General features: G+C 29.1%; 5 protein-coding genes across 15 annotated transcripts in view; all 5 read left to right on the top strand.

The window, feature by feature from the left end:
- Positions 1-122: 122 nt before the first annotated feature.
- On the top strand, positions 123-5,290 carry LOC122520176 (protein SDA1 homolog). Its single transcript, XM_043640189.1, has 9 exons — positions 123-455; positions 554-658; positions 2,590-2,688; positions 2,771-3,283; positions 3,368-3,602; positions 3,686-3,821; positions 3,902-4,217; positions 4,324-4,911; positions 4,985-5,290. Exons 1-9 carry the CDS (start codon positions 369-371, stop codon positions 5,183-5,185), a joined length of 2,280 nt encoding a protein of 759 aa, XP_043496124.1. The 5' UTR covers positions 123-368; the 3' UTR covers positions 5,186-5,290.
- On the top strand, positions 827-2,285 carry LOC122520177 (origin recognition complex subunit 5). Its single transcript, XM_043640190.1, has one exon. The coding sequence runs from the start codon at positions 837-839 to the stop codon at positions 2,136-2,138; it is 1,302 nt and encodes a 433-aa protein (XP_043496125.1). The 5' UTR covers positions 827-836; the 3' UTR covers positions 2,139-2,285.
- Positions 5,291-7,156: 1,866 nt separating the features above from the next.
- Positions 7,157-11,640, top strand: LOC122520174 (DNA ligase 1). 3 transcript variants are annotated; one of them, XM_043640188.1, is made up of 17 exons: positions 7,157-7,350; positions 7,442-7,498; positions 7,646-7,786; positions 7,902-7,966; positions 8,055-8,398; positions 8,490-8,715; positions 8,801-8,927; positions 9,031-9,203; positions 9,292-9,503; positions 9,575-9,703; positions 9,776-9,915; positions 10,007-10,208; positions 10,279-10,485; positions 10,559-10,775; positions 10,836-11,071; positions 11,157-11,354; positions 11,438-11,640. In XM_043640188.1, the coding sequence occupies exons 1-17, from the start codon at positions 7,331-7,333 to the stop codon at positions 11,609-11,611; spliced, it is 2,868 nt and encodes a 955-aa protein (XP_043496123.1). In that variant the 5' UTR covers positions 7,157-7,330; the 3' UTR covers positions 11,612-11,640. The 3 variants fall into 3 exon arrangements, with proteins under 3 accessions (XP_043496123.1, XP_043496122.1, XP_043496121.1); XM_043640187.1 differs by having other exon boundaries at positions 9,280-9,503; XM_043640186.1 differs by having other exon boundaries at positions 9,277-9,503.
- A 587-nt stretch (positions 11,641-12,227) lies between these two features.
- LOC122520289 (AP-2 complex subunit mu) lies at positions 12,228-14,638 on the top strand. Of its 4 annotated transcripts, none has more exons than XM_043640398.1 (6): positions 12,228-12,338; positions 12,452-12,589; positions 12,851-13,229; positions 13,301-13,551; positions 13,631-13,881; positions 13,968-14,638. In XM_043640398.1, the coding sequence occupies exons 3-6, from the start codon at positions 12,890-12,892 to the stop codon at positions 14,446-14,448; spliced, it is 1,323 nt and encodes a 440-aa protein (XP_043496333.1). In that variant the 5' UTR covers positions 12,228-12,338; positions 12,452-12,589; positions 12,851-12,889; the 3' UTR covers positions 14,449-14,638. The 4 variants fall into 4 exon arrangements, with proteins under 4 accessions (XP_043496333.1, XP_043496334.1, XP_043496332.1 ...); XM_043640399.1 differs by having other exon boundaries at positions 12,228-12,379; XM_043640397.1 differs by lacking the exon at positions 12,452-12,589.
- A 116-nt stretch (positions 14,639-14,754) lies between these two features.
- Positions 14,755-21,782, top strand: part of LOC122520287 (calmodulin-binding transcription activator 2) — a 56,161-nt gene continuing 49,133 nt past the window's right edge. For 4 of the 6 annotated variants that reach the window (XM_043640394.1, XM_043640388.1, XM_043640393.1 and 1 more), the window contains exon 1: positions 14,755-16,274. The gene's annotated coding sequence lies outside the window, so the exon portion shown is untranslated. Of the gene's footprint in view, positions 16,275-16,571; positions 16,895-21,782 lie in introns of those variants that run through there. The other 2 variants (XM_043640389.1, XM_043640392.1) reach the window with 1 other exon arrangement.

Here is a 21,782-nt window from a genome sequence, read left to right as displayed (position 1 = left end):
TAAATAGTTTATATTTTTAAAAGTATCGAAAATATTTCGGAAATAATCTCCATTGATACCAACTGCCTAAAACTATTGTTTCTATATACTTTTAGTTATATTTTATGATGGGAGAAAAAACAGTAAACTAGTACATGAGAATAAAAATTATTTTACATGATCATTAAGTACACGTGCAGACTTTTACGATCATTTTTGGATTTCAAATTCTTTTAGTATTGATTCTAATTTTATACATTTGTTTTTATAAATTAGAGGATATAATATAGTAATATTTATATATTATATTACAATAATATACTATAAATAAGTGTAGTTTTTTGTTGAATACATTTTATTATAAATTTTGTTATAAATGAAGAGGAAAAATGGTTCGTCATAATAATCAACTTCCAAATAATATTCCACAGTTGCAAAATCTTATCAAACGTGATCCTGAATCGTATAAGGAAGAAGTAAGTTTTCTTTTAAATATTCATCGCAATTGTGTAGTTTATTTTCTTATTGAGTGATTGTAATATATCAGATGATTAATAGTTGTTTGTTCTTTTAGTTTCTCCAGCAATATCTTCATTACAAAACTACTTTGAATATCTTCAATTTATCTCCGAATGAGTTCAATAAAAGGCTCGATGAATTAGTCATATTTATGACACAAGTGAGTAATTATATACCACTAAAAAATATATTAACTGTATTTTATTTTTTCATACGCGTGATTAATAATATTCTTTAACGTGTTCGTAACGCTGTACATATATTTTCATAATTTTTCTTTCAGATATAATAGAAATAAAATTTTTTCAAGTATCTCTTATATTTATAATATACAAAAAATGGAGCCTTGTTTAGAAAAGCTCGTTAAAAAAATAAAATGTCGCGATGATATTATAAAACAATTGTATTCGTTGATAGGTACAAAAGATGAACCAATGCCGCAAAGTATTTTTATATATGGTCATGTTGCTACCGGAAAATTATTAGTTATTTTCCATTTACTTAAATATTTACAATATAATTTTAGTATTATTAATTGCATTGAATTCATAAACTGTAAACATATATTTGAATATATTTTAAACGATCTAATCCCAGATTTAACATCTAATCCAGATCTTGCTAATAATATTGGAAACGTTAAGTGCGATAACATAGTTACTTTTATAACAAAACTTCAATTAATTTCAAGTTATGATAATCGTCCAATAATTATTGTTTTCAACAAGTGCATGCACATGCGAGATACAGACAGTCGTCTTTTCCCAGTATTTTTAAGATTGAAAGAATTATCTAATATTAATGTTTGTACAATTTTTATAAGCAATGTGGTATGGGAAAAATGTTACACACATGGCGGCTTGTTTGAACCGATCAAAATTTATTGCACTCAGTATAACAGAGAAGAAATGTTAAATATTTTGTTATTATATAAGCCAAAAGATTATAGCGACACTATTTATAAAAACTATTTAAATCTTTTTCTCTCCGTGTTCTATAGATTTTGTAGAGATCTTAACGAGCTTCGTTACATGGCCAAAATAAATTTTAACAAATATATAGAACCGATAAAATCTGGATTAATAAAGGAAGATGATGTTTCAGGATTATGGCGAAACATTTCGACTACATTAATATCTAATTTAGAAGTTATATATCTTAGAGTTTCGACAGAAGATTTTGTACAGCATAGCAATGCATCTAAAGAAATAGAATCTACTGCTAAATTGGCATTAAGTTTTGAATTACCATTTTATGCTAAATATATTTTGATAGCTGCTTATTTAGCATCGTACAATCCTCCTAAAGAAGATAAACATATTTTCGTGAAATTAAGTAGTAAAAAGAAAAAGAAAGTATCGAGAAAAAAGACAACAACGAATATGCAATCTGGCCCACGTAGTTTTCTTATATCCAGATTGCTTGCTATATTTTGTACTATTCTCAATGAAAAAGTCGATGTTAATGCTATTTTGCTTGCACAAATTCCTACAATGTATCAACTTGGATTATTAGCATCTGTTGATGAAAGTAATTTAGATGAACCAAAATTAAAATGTTGTGTTAATCATAATTTCGTATTGATTATTGCTAAAACAGTAGGAATTAATTTAAGAGATTATCTGTTTGATCCTGAGTAATACTCATATCAAATCGCATTGATATCACAAATATAATTTGTTAAAATGTTCAAAAATTGCCATGTGTGATAGTTCTATCATTTATATTATTTTATTAGAAATTAATACATTGCTTATTATATATTTTTATTGTTTTTGAATTCATATATGCATACAATTTGATTTTTATTATTTAATTTATATTATTATTGTAATGTGTATTTACAGCATTTAAGGTATACACATTTAATGTATTATAATAGTTACTCATAATTTTGTATTAATTTTGTATGTTCAATATATAATAAACAAATATCATCAAAATATATATACATATATTTTAAATAATTTTTTGTTAATGACAAGCTTTCAATATCAATACTAATTTAATGTTTAATATCTTTACACACATATTTGCATATTTATTTATATATTCTATCAAAATCTACATACTTTTAATTTTTTAATTTAGGTTGCCCATTGTTACCCAGATGAGTTAAAAACTTTTCCTCAGGAGATTGTAGATATTCTAAGAAAACATAATACTGTTTTAGACAATGATATGCGTATGGTAAATATTAATTTATTATTATAATCATATGTTCATATAAGACAAATTTTTAATTATTATATTTTATACAAATTTTCTCTAGACATTTTGTAAGGCATTAATCCAGATGCGGAACAAATATTTGTTAGAGCCAATAATGCTTCTCAGTTTATTTTTTGAACTCTTAAGAAGCCAAGATAAAGCTTTGAGACAATTTCTCCAAACGCATATTATTACTGACATTAAGAATATTAATTCGAAACATAAAAATGCCAAGGTTAACACTGTCTTACAAAATTTTATATTTACGATGTTAAAAGATACTAATGCAAAAGCTGCAAAAATGTCTGCCGACGTTATGATAGAATTATATAGGAAAAATGTATGGAATGATGCTAAAACAGTAAATATTATAGCTACTGGTTGCTTTTCCAAAATCACTAAAGTGGTCGTCACCTGTTTAAAATTTTTCATGGGTAATGACGAAGAAAATGATAGCGACAGCAGTGACAGTGATGATGAACCAAATATTAAAGAAGTTATGATGGCTAATAAAGTTAATAAGAAAACAAAGAAGCGTGAAAAAATGTTGAAGAAGGCCAAACAATTATTAGTTGTGAGTAAAGACATGCAAAACATTTTTAAAATGAAATTTTCAATTATAATTAATATATTTTTAACTTTACTATGAATATTTCAGAAATCTAAAAAGAAAAAAGCTAAAGCTCCGCAATATAATTTTTCTGCGTTACATCTAATTCACGATCCACAAGGATTCGCAGAAAAATTGTTTAAACAATTAGAAAAGAACAATGATCGATTTGAAATTAAATTAATGACTTTGGATGTAATCTCCAGACTTATTGGTTTGCACAATTTGTTCCTTTTTAATTTTTATCCATATTTGCAACGGTTCTTGCAACCCCATCAGAGAGGTAATTATTTCAATATAAAAAAGCAATTAAAAAATTAAAATTTATGTAGCAGGAATATTTTTAATTGTTATTATAAATTACAGAGGTAACAAAGTTACTACAATTTGTAGCGCAAGCCAGTCATGAATTAGTACCTCCAGATGTATTAGAACCTGTTCTTAAAACTTTAGTGAATAATTTCGTAACTGAAAGAAATTCTGGAGATGTTATGGCCATTGGGTAAATCATTTAATAATAATAGTTTTATATATATGCAATTTGTAGATGTGATTTCTAATATAAATATTTATTTTTGGTAGGTTGAATGCAGTTCGTGAAATATGTTCACGATGTCCATTGGTCATGAATGCAGATCTTTTAAAAGATTTAGCTCAATACAAACATTATAGAGAACGCAGTGTTATGATGGCAGCAGCTTCTTTAATTGCTGTTTATAGACAAGCAATGCCAAGTTTACTGCACAAAAAATATAGAGGCCGCCCCACTGAAGCTACAATAAAGTTAGATACATTAAAATATGGAGAAGTAGCTGCTACTGATTTTATTCCAGGAGCAGAAGTGTTACTTAATAAAGATTCTAATGACACCTTAGAAATTGATTCTGAAAATAGCGAGGTACGTTAATTAATGTGCAATTATATTTTTAATTTACCAGATTGAATTTTCAATCATGTTAATTATTTATGTTTAGATTATCCTAAGAAAATTTTATTCTTTGCAGAATGAAGATCAATGGATCGATGTTCAACACAGCAACGAGGAAACTAACGAAGAAGACTTGGTTACAGATGATGAAACTGATGCGTCTTCTAATGATAATAGTATAGATGATGAAAATGATGTCGACGATGAAGAAAATGAGGAGGGAGAAAACGGAGGAGATAATAAAAATGAAGTTAGTGATGAAAACAACAAAATGCACAAATTATGCAAAGAAGATGTAAAAACAAATAAACTTAATAGCGCTATGCGTTTGAAACTGAGAAGAGAAAGAAGAGAAAAAAAATTAAAGAGAAGAAAGCACAAAGAGGAGAAGAAAGCAAAAGCTAAAGTACAAAAGAAAGAGGAATTAACTGCGGAGAAAAAAGCACAGGCCTCTTTAGTTTCAGTTGAACGTTTACTCTCAGACGAAGATTTTAAAAAAATTGACATGGCATTAATAAAACAACAAGTAATGCCTGCTAAATTAGGTGCAAAAAGACCACACTCATCCGATGACATTCGAGGAGAATTAGTCAAACTTGGTGACATTGAAAATATTCATAAAAAGCGTAGGCATGATAAGGAAGCACGATTAGAAACTGTAAAGGTATGTATAGTATATTGTCACTCATGTTTCTAGAAATATAAAATATATTATACTCTTTTTTTGTTTCTTTTAGAAATCTCAAGAAGATAGAGAAAAATTTGGTTATAAAGATGGTCGTCAAAATCCATTGTGCAGTAAAACGAATCGTGAAAAGAAAAAGACGAAGAATTATCAAATGATCAAACATAAAGTCGCAGGAAAAGTTAAACGTTCTTTCAAAGATAAACAAATTGCACTTAGGAATTATTTATTGAAACAAAAACGAATGAAATAATAATTCTCCTTGCGATATATATATTTATGTAAGCTTTGTATACATGTGCCTGTGTATTGAGTGATTAGCTGTTTGAATTAAATAAAAAAGCTATTTTATTTAAAATACATAGCTTTTAACTTTATTAATTAATTATTTGATTAGTTATTAATTAAAAATCAAAAACGTCATGAAGAGGTTATATGTTACGCGCATGCGCTACCACATATTCAAGGTGCATGTGCACTTTGAAAAAAATAAAAGTAAATTTGGTAAACCTACAGGGGATATATTTAAAGTTTTGATTAATACTTAAAGATATTTTAGATTACGAATTATATCATTCTACTCTTCCGCAATAAAACTGGTAAACATGGTCAGAAATTGTTCGCTGCAATAAATTCCTCAACTTGCTCTGACATTTGACAGAACACACAAGCTTTATGCTAAATATACAGAAATGTCTTTTATAGGCCACTGTTACTTCAAAATAACAGAACTGTATCATAAAAAAAAGTAACAAAATGATATTTGAATTGAATTTGTTTACAATTTATTTAGCGACAATTATTGCTTAGAACAAAATTTATACCAATCAGTTATCAATGATATACGTGTTTATTTAACCTTATAACATTTTTGAAACCATTATAAAAAGCAATCTATTATTAACTAAGGTATAACAGCTTTTCTTAGTTATTTTTTAAAACAGAATTAAAAACTATATTTTTGAAGTCATATAAGTATGTTTATTAAAAAAAAAGGAACACTTCTTTTAACCTATATGATGGGTATGTCTGATATAAAAACGAAATAGAACACGGGCGCTCTCTTATTTTTATATCTCATTTGTATACATGGAGTTCGTGTTCCTTGTATAGTCTCCGTGGTTGTTCCTTTGGAAATCAACTTTAAATATATCCCTTGCAGGTTTACCAACTTTACTTTTATTTTTTTCAAAGTGCGCATGCATCTTGAATTTGTGGTTGCGCATGCGCGTAACATATAACCTCTTCATGACGTTTTTGATTTTTAATTAATAACTAATTAAATAATTAATTAATAAAGTTAAAAGTTATGTATTTTAAATAAACATTTTGTTAGCACTTTAGCGCACTTATTCATTTTTTTCTGCTGTGGCCAACTACGTTGCTTTACTGAGGATAAAATTTTCCAATATTTAATTACCAATAACTAATTAAATAATTAATAAAAAATTTTTAAACATATGGATTTCGAATTAGCAAATAGCTAGCATGTAAATGTATATCTTCATTTTTCTTAGTTCTGGTGGTCGTATGCCAACTTTTTTGCGCTGACTTGCAGGGATTGTGAGGTTTTCTCAGGTATTGCCCACGATGCCAGGCGTTTTTCGGCAACGCAGGAAACAGAAGAATTGTTACGGACTTATCTGGTAACAGCACACATCACTTCCCCCCCCCCCAAAGCACACAACTCCTAACATAAAAGCGAGTATGGAGCGGGTTTTTGAGACCCTGCGTGCCGCTATACTATACTATGTTGTGTATGGTGTGTGTCTGTGCTGTTGCCAGATATAATAACAATTCTTCTGTTTCCTATGTTGCCTAAAAACGCCTGACATTGTGGGAAATGCCTAGGAAAAGCTCACAATCTCGGCAGGTCCTACTTTCTCTATAATATATCTATTTTTAAAAATAATTTATATTTATTTAATATATTAAAATTTGAGAAATTGTTGGGTGATACGACTTTTTTATTATTATTTTCCGAATAAGCACACCACATAACGTAGGAATTAGCTAAAATTATTAAAAAAGTGTTTTCATCGTTGGTCTGTGTTATTCACATTTAAAGCCATAAAAAGTTTTCATTGGCTAATGTTTTCAGCGTTTCCACATCTTCCAATCAAAGCATAAAATACAATAGACCAATCATTTTACGATGTAATATATACTATATATATATATATATAATTGTCTAATAAAATATTGAGAGAATATAAATATTATTTATAAATAGAATTATGCAAATGAAGAGTTTATCGTCTATAAATAAATATATTTAATTAGTCTAACTTAAATATTTATCTAAGCTTCGTGATTTCAGTAGCGCATCTGAATATTACGTCGCAATTTAACCGCGCCACGTTAGTATTAATTGTTTTCGGTTAAATAAGGCGCGAAAATGACACAACGGAGCTTAACGTAATATAAATAAGGATCAATATTAAAAAATAATATTTGATTTAATTTCCAATAATTTGTAAAGTTTTCCTTTTTATAATTTCTATTGCAGATCATTTTTTACCAAAACCGATGTACAAAAAACTGAAGATAGTGAAGATAATTCAAGGTAATGCAAACGTATTAGTATGTTAAAATTAATATCATTTTACAAACAGGCACTTCCTTTGCCTGTTTTATTATTTGCACGTTTAAAATTTGAACGTCAAGTGCATAAAATAATTTTAAACAATAGTTTTAATTGCTTGTATATCAGTACTAGCCTCAAACGTGAAAAGGATTTAATATCTAAGAAAGATTTAACTCCTAAGAAAAATTTAAATCCTGAAAAAGAAAATGGAAAAGGGAAACGAAAACGACTGGACAGTCCAAGTGACAAAAGTTCTATTAACAAAAAGTAAGTCTTTCTTTTTTATGATGTACAATAACAGTTGTGTTTATTTCGCATACTTTTATATATTTGATACATGGTTATGTACTAGGTTAGAAACAAATTTGTTTATATGTTTTAGATCTTCTAAGTCGACTAAAAAAAATGAGGATTCAGAAGAAACAATTAATACAACTCCTAAATCAAGTAAGTTACGCTTACTTATACCACATACGTGTTAGAAATAAATAATGTCCATTGTAGAGCCTTATTTCATTTTATATTATTTTAATAGTACAAGAAAAGAGAAAGAATAAGAGATCTTGTACGCCTAAGAAAGCTATTAAAAAGTTTAAAAGAATACAACAGCCTTCAGATTCAAGTTCTGAATCTGAATCAACTATGATAGAGGAAACTGTAACTTCTTCAAAGGAAAATGAGAAAAATAGAAAACAAGAAAGTAAGGTTTCAGTAGATACGAGTTTTGAGTTAGAATCAACTGCGATAGAAGAATCTGCAAAATCTGTAGAGAAAAATGAGAAAAATGGGAAAAATGGGAAAAATGGGAAAAAAGAAAGCAAAGTTTCAACAGAGCTTCAGTCGAATAATTCTAAAAGTAATGAAGAAAATCATGAATCTGTGAGTATATGATATATAAATTATTATTATTATTACTATATTAAATACATTTTATCTTATTGCTCCATTACTAACAAAAAATAAATATTAGTTATTAGATAGTTCCAAAGAAACCGATAATGAAGAAGAGAAAAATATTTCTGGGCAAAAATCTGATACTGAAAGTAATTTAGAAGATGAAAAAGAAGTAAACAAATTTATAATTACTAAAAAGGCAGATAAAAAAACTCTTGAAAGTAGTTCGGAAAATGAAAAAGAAATTGTTAAGAAATCTAAAACTTCTAAAAAAGCTGATAATGAAACCCATAATTTCTTTGGTTAGTATTTAAATAGTTTTATAAGATAATAGTTATATTATGTTATATTAATTAGTTATATTAATTAATATTTTCATAATTTTAGCACCAAAAGGAAATAAATCTTCAAAACCTGATACGGAGAAAAGCAAAAAATCAGCTGTTGATTCTTACGATCCAAGTGCAACTAATTATGATCCAATTAATGATGCTTGCTGGAAGAAGGATGAAATGTAAGTCAATTTCTAGACTTCTTCATTTTTAATGTTTATGAAATACGATTGTGTGGTTTATAAATATTAAAATTAAAATTTTTTCTTTCTACTTTATATTTAGGGTGCCATATATTGCATTGACCAGAACTTTGGAGTTGATAGAAGAAACAAGTGCGAGATTAAAAATTATTGATATATTATCGAATTACTTTCGTTCTGTCATAGTTTTAAGTCCAAACGATTTATTACCCAGTATATATTTGTGTTTGAATCAGTTAGCACCTGCATATGAAGGTATTAAACTTAAGACAACATAATGTTAATAACAATTGTAAAAGTAAAGAACTAACACAATTATAATTGCTAGTAGGTATTATTTTAGGAGTGGCAGAAACTAATCTTTTAAAAGCAATAGCGCAATGTACTGGTCGAACATTGGCTCAGTTAAAAGCAGATGTACAATTTGTTGGCGATATTGGTATTGTTGCGGAAGGAAGTCGTTCAAATCAGAGAACCATATTCCAACCAGCACCACTCACAGTATCTCATGTATATAAAAGCTTGAAAGAAATTGCACAAATGATAGGCCATTCTGTAAGTGAAATTATAACTTATATTAAACTTTTATATCGAAAATGTATGTAATAATTATTTTCTTCTTACAGTCTCTTTCAAAGAAATTGAATAAAATTCAGAGTCTCTTTGTTGCATGTCGCTTGACTGAAGCAAGATTCTTCATTAGATCTTTAGCTGGCAAACTTCGAGTGGGTTTAGCAGAACAATCTCTTTTGCAGGTGAACAATGCTCAATAAAAGTGAATGTAAGTTGTAATGACGATTATTTACAAAAAATAAATTTTATTTTAGGCAATAGCATTAGCGACTACTAAAACACCACCTGAACAAGATTATCCATTTGAAATTTTAGATGTTAGTAAAAGTATGTCACGTGATAGTTTCAAACAAAAATATGATGAAATTGCTCTTATAATAAAAACTACTTACTGGTATGAATTCTTTATTAACGTTTATTATTTAATAAATATTAATATTTCAATTTTTCTTATCTGTTGAACTATTATATTATATTTTTTTCAGTGAATGTCCTAATTATGATTTAATTGTACCAGTGCTACTAAAAGAAGGAGTTCAAGCTCTACCCGAAAAATGTAAAATTACACCAGGAATACCAATTAAACCTATGCTAGCACATCCCACAAAGGGAATCCAAGAAGTTTTGACGCGATTCGAAGGTTTGGAGTTTACGTGTGAGTGGAAATACGACGGTGAAAGAGCACAGGTTTGTTTTTGTATTTAATATAAAATTAGAATTTGAAATAGAGAGAGAATTAATTTAAATATATTTCTAGATTCATTTTAAAGACAATGGTGAAATTAGTATTTATAGTAGGAATCAAGAAAATAATACTTCTAAGTATCCTGATATTATCGCTCGTTTCAAAAATACACGCAAAGAAAATGTTACGAATTGTATTCTCGACTGTGAGTCAGTGGCTTGGGATAACGAAAACAAACAAATTCTTCCATTCCAAGTGTTGAGTACACGTAAACGCAAAGTAATATTTTTTAATCGACTATAATTATACAGTATGTTATAAAACATTAATTTTATTAACTTAATTTTTATAGAATGCTAACGAGGCGGATATCAAAGTACAAGTCTGTGTATTTATGTTCGACTTATTATATTTGAACGACGAATCTCTCGTTCAAAAGCCGTTTCAAGAACGTCGTCAACTTTTAAAAGAATGTTTCACAGAAGTAGAGGGAGAGTGGACATTTGCTACAAGTTTGGATACGTCGAAAATGGAAGAAGTTCAAGAATTTTTGGAAGAATCCGTAAAAGGTTGCAAATAATAATTTATTATTAAATATTTTTAAACATAGAATATAAATTTGTTTGTAGGAAATTGTGAAGGACTAATGATTAAAACATTAGAAAAAGAAGCAACGTACGAAATTGCTAAGCGTTCTCGAAATTGGTTGAAATTGAAGAAAGATTATTTAGATGGAATGGGTGATACGTTAGATTTAGTAGTAATTGGTGGATATATTGGAAAAGGGAAAAGAACTGGGACTTATGGAGGTTTCCTTTTGGCTTGTTATGATAAAGAAAATGAGGAGTATCAGAGTTTGTGTAAGGTATGCTATTCATACTTAAATTAATATGTATTATAAATTAATAAAATAGAAAGAATTATTATATATACATAAATTTATATTACAGATTGGGACTGGATTCAGTGAAGAAGATCTACAAAAGCATACACAATTTTTTAAAGAACACTTGATAACGCAATCAAAGTCGTATTATCGTTTTGATTCTAGTCATGAGCCGGATCATTGGTTTGAACCTGTTCAAGTTTGGGAAATTAAATGTGCTGATCTTTCTTTGTCACCTGTTCATAGAGCTGCTATAGGAATCGTAAGATCTTTTTCTTTCTTATATTTCAAGTGCTGTACTTTATTTTAATAATATCTTTATATTATTTTTATACTTTATTTTAGGTTGATTCAGAAAAAGGTATATCAGTTCGATTTCCACGATTTATACGTGTGCGTGATGATAAGAATACCGAGGATGCTACAACTGCACAGCAAGTAGCAGAGATGTATAATAGTCAAGAACAGATTAAGAATAAATCAACCGATGTTAACAAAATGGAAGAAGATTTTGATTAGATGTAATTCTAATAAAATGTTCTTATATATTTTTTTATTATTTCATATTACTTACTTACTTATTTATTACATATTAATTACTTACTTTTTATTACTTCGTATTACAGTTATGATTTATGTGAATATAATGAGAGATTATTTTTTATCACCCTGTTTAGTTTTATAGATGTAAGGTAGAATATGGATAATCATTATTATTAAAAAACGTATAAAATAAAAATATTCAGTTTACAATTTTTAATAATAATTATTATTATTTTGATAATAAAATAAAATATGATAATGTTTGTGTGTGTGTGTGTTTTATAAAAGCTCGAGATTAAAAATAAAAATAAGCATTTATATGTTCTTTATTTCATATATATGATAAGAGGCTATCACGCACGTATATCCTACTACCTTTGAGTCATATTATCAACTATAGTAAATTATGTTAATTTAATATATCATTTAATTAAAAAAAAAGGAGATAAATATTGATGAAATAAATGCAAAATTATTATAATAATATATTTATTTAAAATAATTATATATTTTAAAATAAGATAAGAAAAAGATTAGATTTTATGTGAATTATCAGTTTGACTAACGTAGTAACGAAAAGTGGGTGTTGCTTTCGTCAGTAGTTTGCATTGGTACCAATAGGTCTGTACTCGTTCCTCGAAAGCTTACGGATTCGTTCGAAATTAGTTTTACTTTCCATGTTAGCCGTATGATATAGCAATGAGTAAGTGACGTTGAAATAGTTTCTAATATATTAACCTAGAAGTACGTATATATTGATTTCTTTTTATTTAATATTTAACATTTAATATTTTATCATTTTGATGTCTTCTGTAGAAATAGTAGTATTCCTTTCCGATCGATAATACCAACCGCCTTGAAGATGCAATAGTAGAAAATGTCACTCGTAAAGTGACGATGGGGCGTTATCTATCAATTTACCAGGATTATTGTATTATTTTAAACATATAAAACGTACGTTAGAATTATTAATTCGTTAGTCTTCATCGATATCTTTTTAATTTTTTAATTTTTATGTACATTTTTCACAATGATTACCAGTAATTTATTTAAGTGTTTGAATTTAATGCTCATTTATGAAGTATTTTTTTTTTTTTAGTTTGGTTTGGAACAATAATCTTCAACATAAATGTTCATTTATTGTTTGAATTAATCTCTTTTTTGTGACAATATGAAAAACGTTGGTTTGACTTCTGTTCTTCTTTTTCTTTGCAGGTTTATCATAATTATAGAAGTGGAATATCCTCCATCAAGATGATAGGGGGTTTATTTGTTTATAATCACAAAGGAGAGGTACTCATTTCCAGAGTATACCGTGATGACATTGGTCGAAATGCTGTTGATGCATTTCGTGTCAATGTCATTCATGCACGTCAGCAAGTACGCTCTCCTGTGACCAATATCGCTAGAACATCCTTTTTTCATATTAAACGTGCTAATATTTGGTTAGCTGCTGTAACTAAGCAAAATGTCAATGCCGCTATGGTATTTGAATTTCTTCTTAAGATCATCGATGTCATGCAATCATACTTTGGCAAAATATCAGAGGAAAATATTAAGAACAATTTTGTTTTGATTTATGAATTACTCGATGGTTGGTTCATTTCTTTTTATTATATACGATTGGTATTTATATCATTTTTATATAAAAAAAGGAATTTTCAGAAATTTTAGATTTTGGTTATCCCCAAAATTGCGATACTGGTGTATTGAAGACGTTTATCACTCAGCAAGGAGTTAAGTCAGCAACGAAAGAAGAACAAGCTCAAATAACATCGCAAGTTACTGGACAGATTGGATGGAGACGAGAGGGTATCAAATACCGGCGCAATGAACTTTTCTTGGATGTATTGGAATATGTGAATCTCTTGATGAGCCCGCAAGGCCAAGTTCTTAGTGCACATGTTGCAGGAAAGGTCAGATATCTATAATATTTAATATTAATTAATTATAGTTAATATATGTTATTAATATTTTCTTTTATTTTTGTCATAGGTTGTTATGAAGTCATACTTGTCTGGCATGCCAGAATGTAAATTTGGTATCAATGACAAAATTGTTATGGAAGCTAAAGGTATGAAAGGTGGAGGAGGCTTAGGAGGTGGTGGCGATGATCCTGCTAGATCTGGTAAACCTGTTGTTGTTATTGATGATTGCCAATTTCATCAGTGCGTCAAGCTAAGTAAATTTGAAACGGAACATTCCATTAGTTTTATACCACCCGATGGTGAATTTGAATTGATGAGGTAAATACATTTTTATCTTCTTTTTTAAGATAGCATAACAAAAGATTTAATTTGGATCTTTTTTTATTAATGTAATTTTATTTCAGGTATCGTACTACGAAAGATATATCGTTACCGTTCCGCGTGATTCCATTGGTTCGAGAAGTAGGTCGCACGAAAATGGAAGTTAAAGCTGTTTTGAAATCAAATTTTAAGCCGTCATTATTGGGACAAAAAATAGAAGTACGCGTACCAACGCCATTAAATACTGCAGGAGTACAATTGATTTGTTTGAAAGGAAAAGCGAAATATAAGGCATCTGAAAATGCTATTGTTTGGAAGATTAAACGAATGGCTGGTATGAAGGAGACGCAACTTTCAGCAGAAATAGATTTGCTCGAAACGGATACGAAAAAGAAATGGACAAGGCCGCCAATATCAATGAACTTTGAGGTACCATTCGCACCATCAGGTTTTAAAGTTCGTTATCTGAAAGTATTTGAATCGAAGTTGAATTATTCTGATCATGATGTTATTAAATGGGTTAGATACATAGGTCGGAGTGGCTTATATGAGACACGGTGCTAGTAAAGTCTCGTCCTTTGCATTGTGTAAATGAGTAATCTCAAATCAGATATACATATATATATATATACAATTTTCTTAAAAATCATTTTAATTGCGACGCATTTTTTCAATGCAACGATCCAAAACATTAAAAAATTACTTAGAAAAAGTCAAGTTTATAGATGAGAAATAATATCTTGATACTAAAGGATTCGATTCCTTTGTGTCATTGTTTTATCATCGATTTATTTATATATACGTACACGCATACATACATAAATACATAAATACATATATATATATATATAGGATAAAAATATTTATCCGAATTTCGATAAATTATATATACATATATGTATATACACATAATTATCATTGATATTTTAAACGATAAATTAAAATGCTTTAACATTTACTATAGATTACGTTAAATGATTACTATGAACTTTACAAATTCGTAGAGTCATTAAATAGCAAACAAATTAAATTTTGCGGTCTCTATTATCAGTAATGTTTAATACTGGTCTTTCATGTTGGGATGGGACCAGAAATCTAATTAAATAATGATCAATTTGGTATCATCGTTAAAAACTGCCCTTGTACAGTTGCCGCTACAGTAGATCGTTTACGTAATAATATATTGTAAGGATCGTTCTGATGAATGTTAAATTATTAAATATGTTTGTCATAATTTATGAAATTGTGAGTATACATTTTTGGATCGATGGTAATAGCGTAAATACGAATGATCGCTTTCGTATGTCTATGTTGAATTCTACTCATGTGATTAAATAACAAAAAATATATATATATATATATATATATATATATATATATATTTACACATATACATATACATGCATACATTATATGTGTATACTCCAAAGAAATGTCTATACTTTGTCTTCATGAACGACATATTAAAATATTTTAAATATCTGTTATACGTTAATCTTTGAGTATAACAAAAAATAACTAAACAGAAATTTAAAACAATATGCACAATTGAATTTCATTAAACATTACAAAATCCGTGTAATCTTTCTTTCTTTCATTTAAACTTAATGTAAGAGATTTAGCCAATGCATTGATATTATTTATACACTAATAATACTCTTAATTTAATTTAAAAGGATAATAATCATTGTTGAATTTTTATATTTGCTTTTATTAAATCAAATATGAGTAGAAGAAAAGAGAGAGTTTCGAACGTATCATTTCGCCACATTTTCATCGTTTTAACCCAAACAAAAGATTCATTTCTTTTCAATGTTATATTAAAAAAATATATTTCGTTAATATATATTTATTTATCGTATCACTATCAATATTTCATTATTTTGTTATTGAAACAAAATTTTCGTTTGAATTTCTCATCTACTTACTGACCGATCTTTGACCGATTAGCGAGTTGAATATGTGATGTGGCGAGAGATGGCGTTAGGAAGAAAGAAGAAAAGAGGGAGAGAGAGAGAGAGAGTGAGAAAGAAAACATGGATGAATAGTATGAGTGCGCATGCGTGTCCGTGGCCATACCCGTGGCTCGTACCTGTCATGGATTCCTAAGAGCCGTTTGTGCGAGCGCAGGCACGCGCGATCGAACGATTTTCGTCGTGAAAATCGGTTGTACAATATTTTCCAACTTGTTAATAGAAAAGTTCGTAAGGTTAAACTGGAAGAAGACGAGATTAAAAATAAACGGTGATGAGGTTATACATGTACAAGACAAAGCGACGGTTGTTCGATTTTCCAAGTGCCGCGCACGGTCAGATCGTCGATTCGAAATGAACAACTACTACTTCGGCATGGGACACGAGCTTTTTTCTGTCAGCCTGGAGACAAATAAAGTGAGTATATTGAAATGTTCACCTAACATTTCTCAAGCAATTAGTCGAAACTTAATCGTTTTTAAGTAAGATTGCCAACCGATCTTAGGAGCCAACTTGTCTTTGGATTTCGCGCCTATTTTATATTCTTTCTTTTGTCATTTCTTGAGAAGCCTGAACATCAACTTTATTAATGTTACCCCCCTTTTTTATGGCTTTCATTTTTAAATAATAATAAATGTTTATTTTTATTCTTTTCTTTTATGGACATAGGTGACTATTTATATTTATATTTTATTATTATTATTATTATTCTGTTCTGTCTTTCTCTCTATTCGTTTTTCTACATTTTTGATCTTTTTTTGTTGTAAATATAAGAAAAGTTTCGGACGGTGATCGAATATCGAGGTTACGGGGCGTTACTGCTTAAAACCGCGCTCGCGTCGTCCGGATATTCTCTCTCTTTCTCCCTCTCTCTCTCTCTCTCTCTCTTTTTTTTCTCTCTCTTTCTCTTTTAGTCTTTCTCTTTTACTCTCTCTTTCGTTCTTCTCGAGATTCTCTCACCAAACAGTTTTATGGGTGCTGGCTATTTTTAGTGCATACCGTAAAACCACAAACGAGGCTAGGGCGCGAATATAAAGGTAATCGTGCTCTTCTTCCTTCCTTTCTATTTCTCTACCTTATTTTATACCGGCTCATCTTCTTACATACTTGCTAATTTCATATCTTAATCTAGGATTCGTGTCTTAATCGTTGGCTAAAATCCGACCGGAAAAGAATAACATTTGTAGATTCTAAACTAGAAATTTTCCGAAATCATCGTATTTACAGTTCTCTTTAACAATTACAAACAAAACAATTCTTCAAATCGTATAAACACACATACACAAACATGTAACATAAAACATATACATGATCAAATATACATGTTAAATTTGGCGGGAAATTGACCATATTGAGTTTGAACGATCGTACCGATATAATCGATACTATCGAATATCGAATACTTTGTTTAAATATATGAAATACATACGTGAAACTTAGAAATTATTTCGAAAAATCGAGAATTATAGATAATCACGAATTGTTTGGTATTTAAATATAGAAAATAAATGATTTAAACAATATTTTATAAAATGGTATCCATTATCTTTTGACTTCGTGTTCATAATCAGGTGTTATCGCGCGCGATACCACCACTCCGCTACTATTTCTCTCGGTTTTCCTGATATACAATTCGCGTCAAAGTATGAAGCCGATGCGCGATCGTAATCGTCGATGAAAATTATTTTTCAACGTTGTTAAATCGTGATAACGTTTTCTTGCTTCTGATTCTGTTGCTGCTATGTTTTTAACAATAGTGAGTTTAAAGCAAAATACAGAGGATTTGAAATATGACGCATTTATCAATGGATTTCTACATTTGCTATTTTTATTTTTATTGTAAGTATTTTTTAATTATTTCATGTTTGTTTTATATCATTTCGGTTCATAGTATTCGATGTACCTGCCCATTAATTAGTCAATTGTAATTTATTTTTATTGTAAACAAACTTAATTTTAATTTGAAAATTTTAAACTGTTAAGATACAACATTTTTTATTTTTTTTTTTGTAACAATAGTGTAAATTTAAACATTTTTAGCTACTGTGGCAGTTAAGAGAAAATGATTAATGCTTGTTATTATCAAGTGAATTTTGGGTTATTTTGTATTTAAATTTAGCGACTCGATTTTTAGTATTCTTTGTACGTGTTTTTATTTACAACGACATCACGCATTTCTTTCTTTCTTTTTTCTTTGAATATATAAGGTCTAAGAATTATATTATATTTCATCGAGAGAGCTAACTTCCTGAATCGCGACTACGATTAACAATGCTTCCTTCTCACGCGTAGTGCTCGTTACCGGTGAAATATTTTATCTTTTCTTTGAAATCAAAACTTGGGGTACGGACGTATACGTTTATCTCGTCTTTATGATTCAATAGTTGCTGTATTTTTAATTTTTTAATTTAAAAATTTTTTTTTGATAATTTTTTGTATCACAGAGTTGGATTCTTAGGGAAATCGTTTTGAAAACTAAATGAAAATGAAATCGAATTAAATATTCGATGAACCACTCGTGTGTGCAATGAATCCCTAAATCTTTTTTTATATTGCACGTATTTTTTAAAATTAATTCGTTTCTGTTTGATAATAATAGTTTCTCGATTGTAAACAGTTTCAAATAATTTTGTAAACGTAAAAGAAGATGAAAAATCTACATTTTATCCGTTGAAGTAATGAATTTCTTTCTCGATTAAATTTTTCTACTATTCTTTTAATGTTTTAATTAAAAACTAAGCTAGGAAAAAGAACGTTCGATCGTATTAGGTAAACTTATCAACTGTAAATGACTAAGGACAAATTAAAAGGATAGGTCTCGCCCTTCGAATCGATCGAACGTGAAATGAAACGAGGAATCGGCTTTATTTTCTTTCTTTTTCTTTCACTTTTTTGTTTTTTTATTAGTAAAATACGGAATCGATAAAAAAGATCGTACGGAGAACAACGAGTCATGGAAGATAATATTCTGTCGGGGCGAAAATTTTCTATTAAGTTAGCAAGGTAAATGCGTCGACGAAAGAGGTAGAATGTTCGAGCTGGTAAAGGAAAATCGATATAATGGCCGACATTACTTGGGTCCGTCTACTATTTTCCTACTATTTTCCATAGAATCGATTAGAGTACAAAGAAACTTCTTTTTTTTCTTCTTCTTCAAAAGATTTTACAAAATTATTTTGTATTTTTTACCTTGTAATTTTCTTATTAATTTGGGTTAGCTTATTTTACTCAGGTATAACGATCGCATAATGTTTTCGTCACACTAATATGACTCCTTTCATTTCGAAATTACCTCGTTTCTCTTCTTGTTTTTCTTTTATGTTCTCTCTTGAGAGAGAAAGAGGGGGAGGGGAAGGAGAGGGAGAATAAACTTGAAAATATGTTTCCACTTTTATTGTATATTTATGACAAATGTGTACATATCTATGTAAATTATAGGACATCAATTTTACTTGTCTGATATCAATCACTTTCACAACTAGAACAAAACATATCCAACTATAATACATCTGCTGGTGATTATGAGAAATAGTATAATTGTAAATGATATATTATGTTACAAATATATTACTTTCAACATTATTATACAACAAACACTAACATATGGATGTATTTAAGTTTTTTGTTACGGCATACTTTGGCGTCTATATCCTATATGTATATCATTTGACTCCTATATGGGTCAGTCTGTCGTTCATACGAGGCTTTTGTATGGACGACCCGTATAGCGGCTATTTGTAAAAATTTAATTATTTTCAAGATAAAATTAAAATACAATTGAATATCTTTGGCGCAGTTAATTTTAGGATGATACTTTTTCATAATTTTTATCAAAAATTTACATTTTTATCATTTTTGTAAGTTTTCATTACAGACGAGAAATTATTTAGAAATGAAATGTTTGTTAAATAAATGAAAATAGTTTTGTATATGTATGTATATATTGATTTACAAACATTCAATCGTGGCACGTAATGATACTTACATTAGAAGCCTAGTGATAATCCTTTGCTAAAGGAAACCCCAAATTCTTCGTGCAGCGAACGCTCTCAAGAATGTGAAAAGATGATTGCTTTGGTACAAAGATCATAAGAACAAAGTCACATCTTTTATTATAGCATTTGACCCGGTTAGGTGATCGTGCTCTACGCGATTTCTGCTAAAAAATGTAGAATAAGTTAACAAAGGAAAAAGAAAAAGAATTTTTTACTTTTTTTTATGTATCTACCATCAAAATTTATGATCTTAATTTCATCGATTTTACAAAATGAAAAATAGCTTTTCTGAATATAAAAACTCACGTTTTGATGGTTTTAATTTCGTTCTTCGTTTTGTTTTCGTCGTAAACGGTATTAATAATAATTAGAATGATTATAATGATTCGCGTGGTATTTACGTTAACGCGCGTCTACAGCATACTCGTAGTTTTGGATTTTCGTTGGAAAGTTTTTTTGTAAAAAACATCCCATGCGAGGTTTATTTGACTTTATACGAGAGAACTACTTGCTGGATTTATTTTCTCTTTCTCTCTCCCTCTTTCAATTCTTCAAAAATTTACAAGATTTAAAGAAAGTTCAACGATCAATCCAATGTTGTTTCTTTGGAGAACAACCCGTTTAAAATAGCCAATGCGCTTTCTGCGAAATTTAACTTCACGAATCTCCGTAGAAAAAGAATCTTCGTATTCTCCCACAAGGATTCTTCAAAGGAATTTACTACCCCGTTCGCAATTTCTCTTCTCTAAGTTTGGAAACTCGAATAGATTTGTTGAGGATCTTTCTTAGGAAAAAAAACAGACACACACACAAAATAAAGAAGTAAAAAAAATGAGAAGGAAAAGAAAAAAGAAAAAGAAAAACAGTTTTTTAAATTATAAGATCTTTCATTTTTGTGCCGAGCGAGAGGTTCTTCCTCCGAACCATGCCCTGAGCCCTGACTTTTCAGTACGCTAGTACTTTATTTTTTACTCTTCTCAACTCTCTTTTTTCCTTTATATTCGTGAATATTATGATCCGTGGGGACTGATGGGTGTCGACTTATGGGACACCAGGACTCGATGCTGCAACGTACGATAGTAGAGGCGAGTACTCTACCTTTTGAGTTATCCGGGACCACTATATTTTTTCTTTTTTACAAAATAAAAAATACTTTATAAATTAGATTAAAAGTTCTTATATTTTTTTTCCTTATAGATCAAATAGTAACTTAAGATCATTAAGCGTTAATTTTGAATTAATTTTTTTGTTTTTACCGCTTGATACGTTATTGACAACTTTTTTTCTTGCGTTTGATATGCTCTTCTAGAGTATATTTGCAAATGAACTTATAAATGAATACATTTATTTTCTGGCCAAATCGATGTACTCTGCTTTGTTCTCGAGGCTCTAATTGCGGATTCCAGTGAATGTCGATAAGTAATAGATGATTTACTGCTACAAGGTTTACTCCGACTCTACCAGCAATGAACGAGAGTAACCAAATTTTTGGATCTTCATTTGGATTATTGAAAGATTCAGAAACAATAAAAATTACTCCTAGAATTAGCAATAAAGCCTCGGTCAGGACGTAGAAATAACGATGATGACACGGCAAGAAAAAAGGCACACGCAAAGAAAAGGGACAACGAGACCACCTTGGAAGATCTCGAAAACGGTGTGGCAATGAAAGCTGGACATCGTCGTTACAGGAACAACAAACGCCCTGAAAGAGAACTATATAGTCCTAATATAACAGGACGAAGTCCTAATAATAATAATAATAATAATAATAATAATAATAATAATAATAATAATAAGAAGAAGAAGAAGAAGAAGAAGAAGAAGGATCTACTATTATTCCATTTTGTTCCAAATCATCTTGATTCAACACAGCATGAATTAATGCTAGATGACAACATATTTGACGTAGACGCAATAAAAGCACCCA

This window comes from Polistes fuscatus, unplaced genomic scaffold, assembly GCF_010416935.1.
Source record: "Polistes fuscatus isolate 324 unplaced genomic scaffold, CU_Pfus_HIC Scaffold3, whole genome shotgun sequence".
Lineage (NCBI taxonomy): Eukaryota > Metazoa > Arthropoda > Insecta > Hymenoptera > Vespidae > Polistes > Polistes fuscatus.
This window is presented reverse-complemented; position numbering and strand designations above follow the sequence as displayed.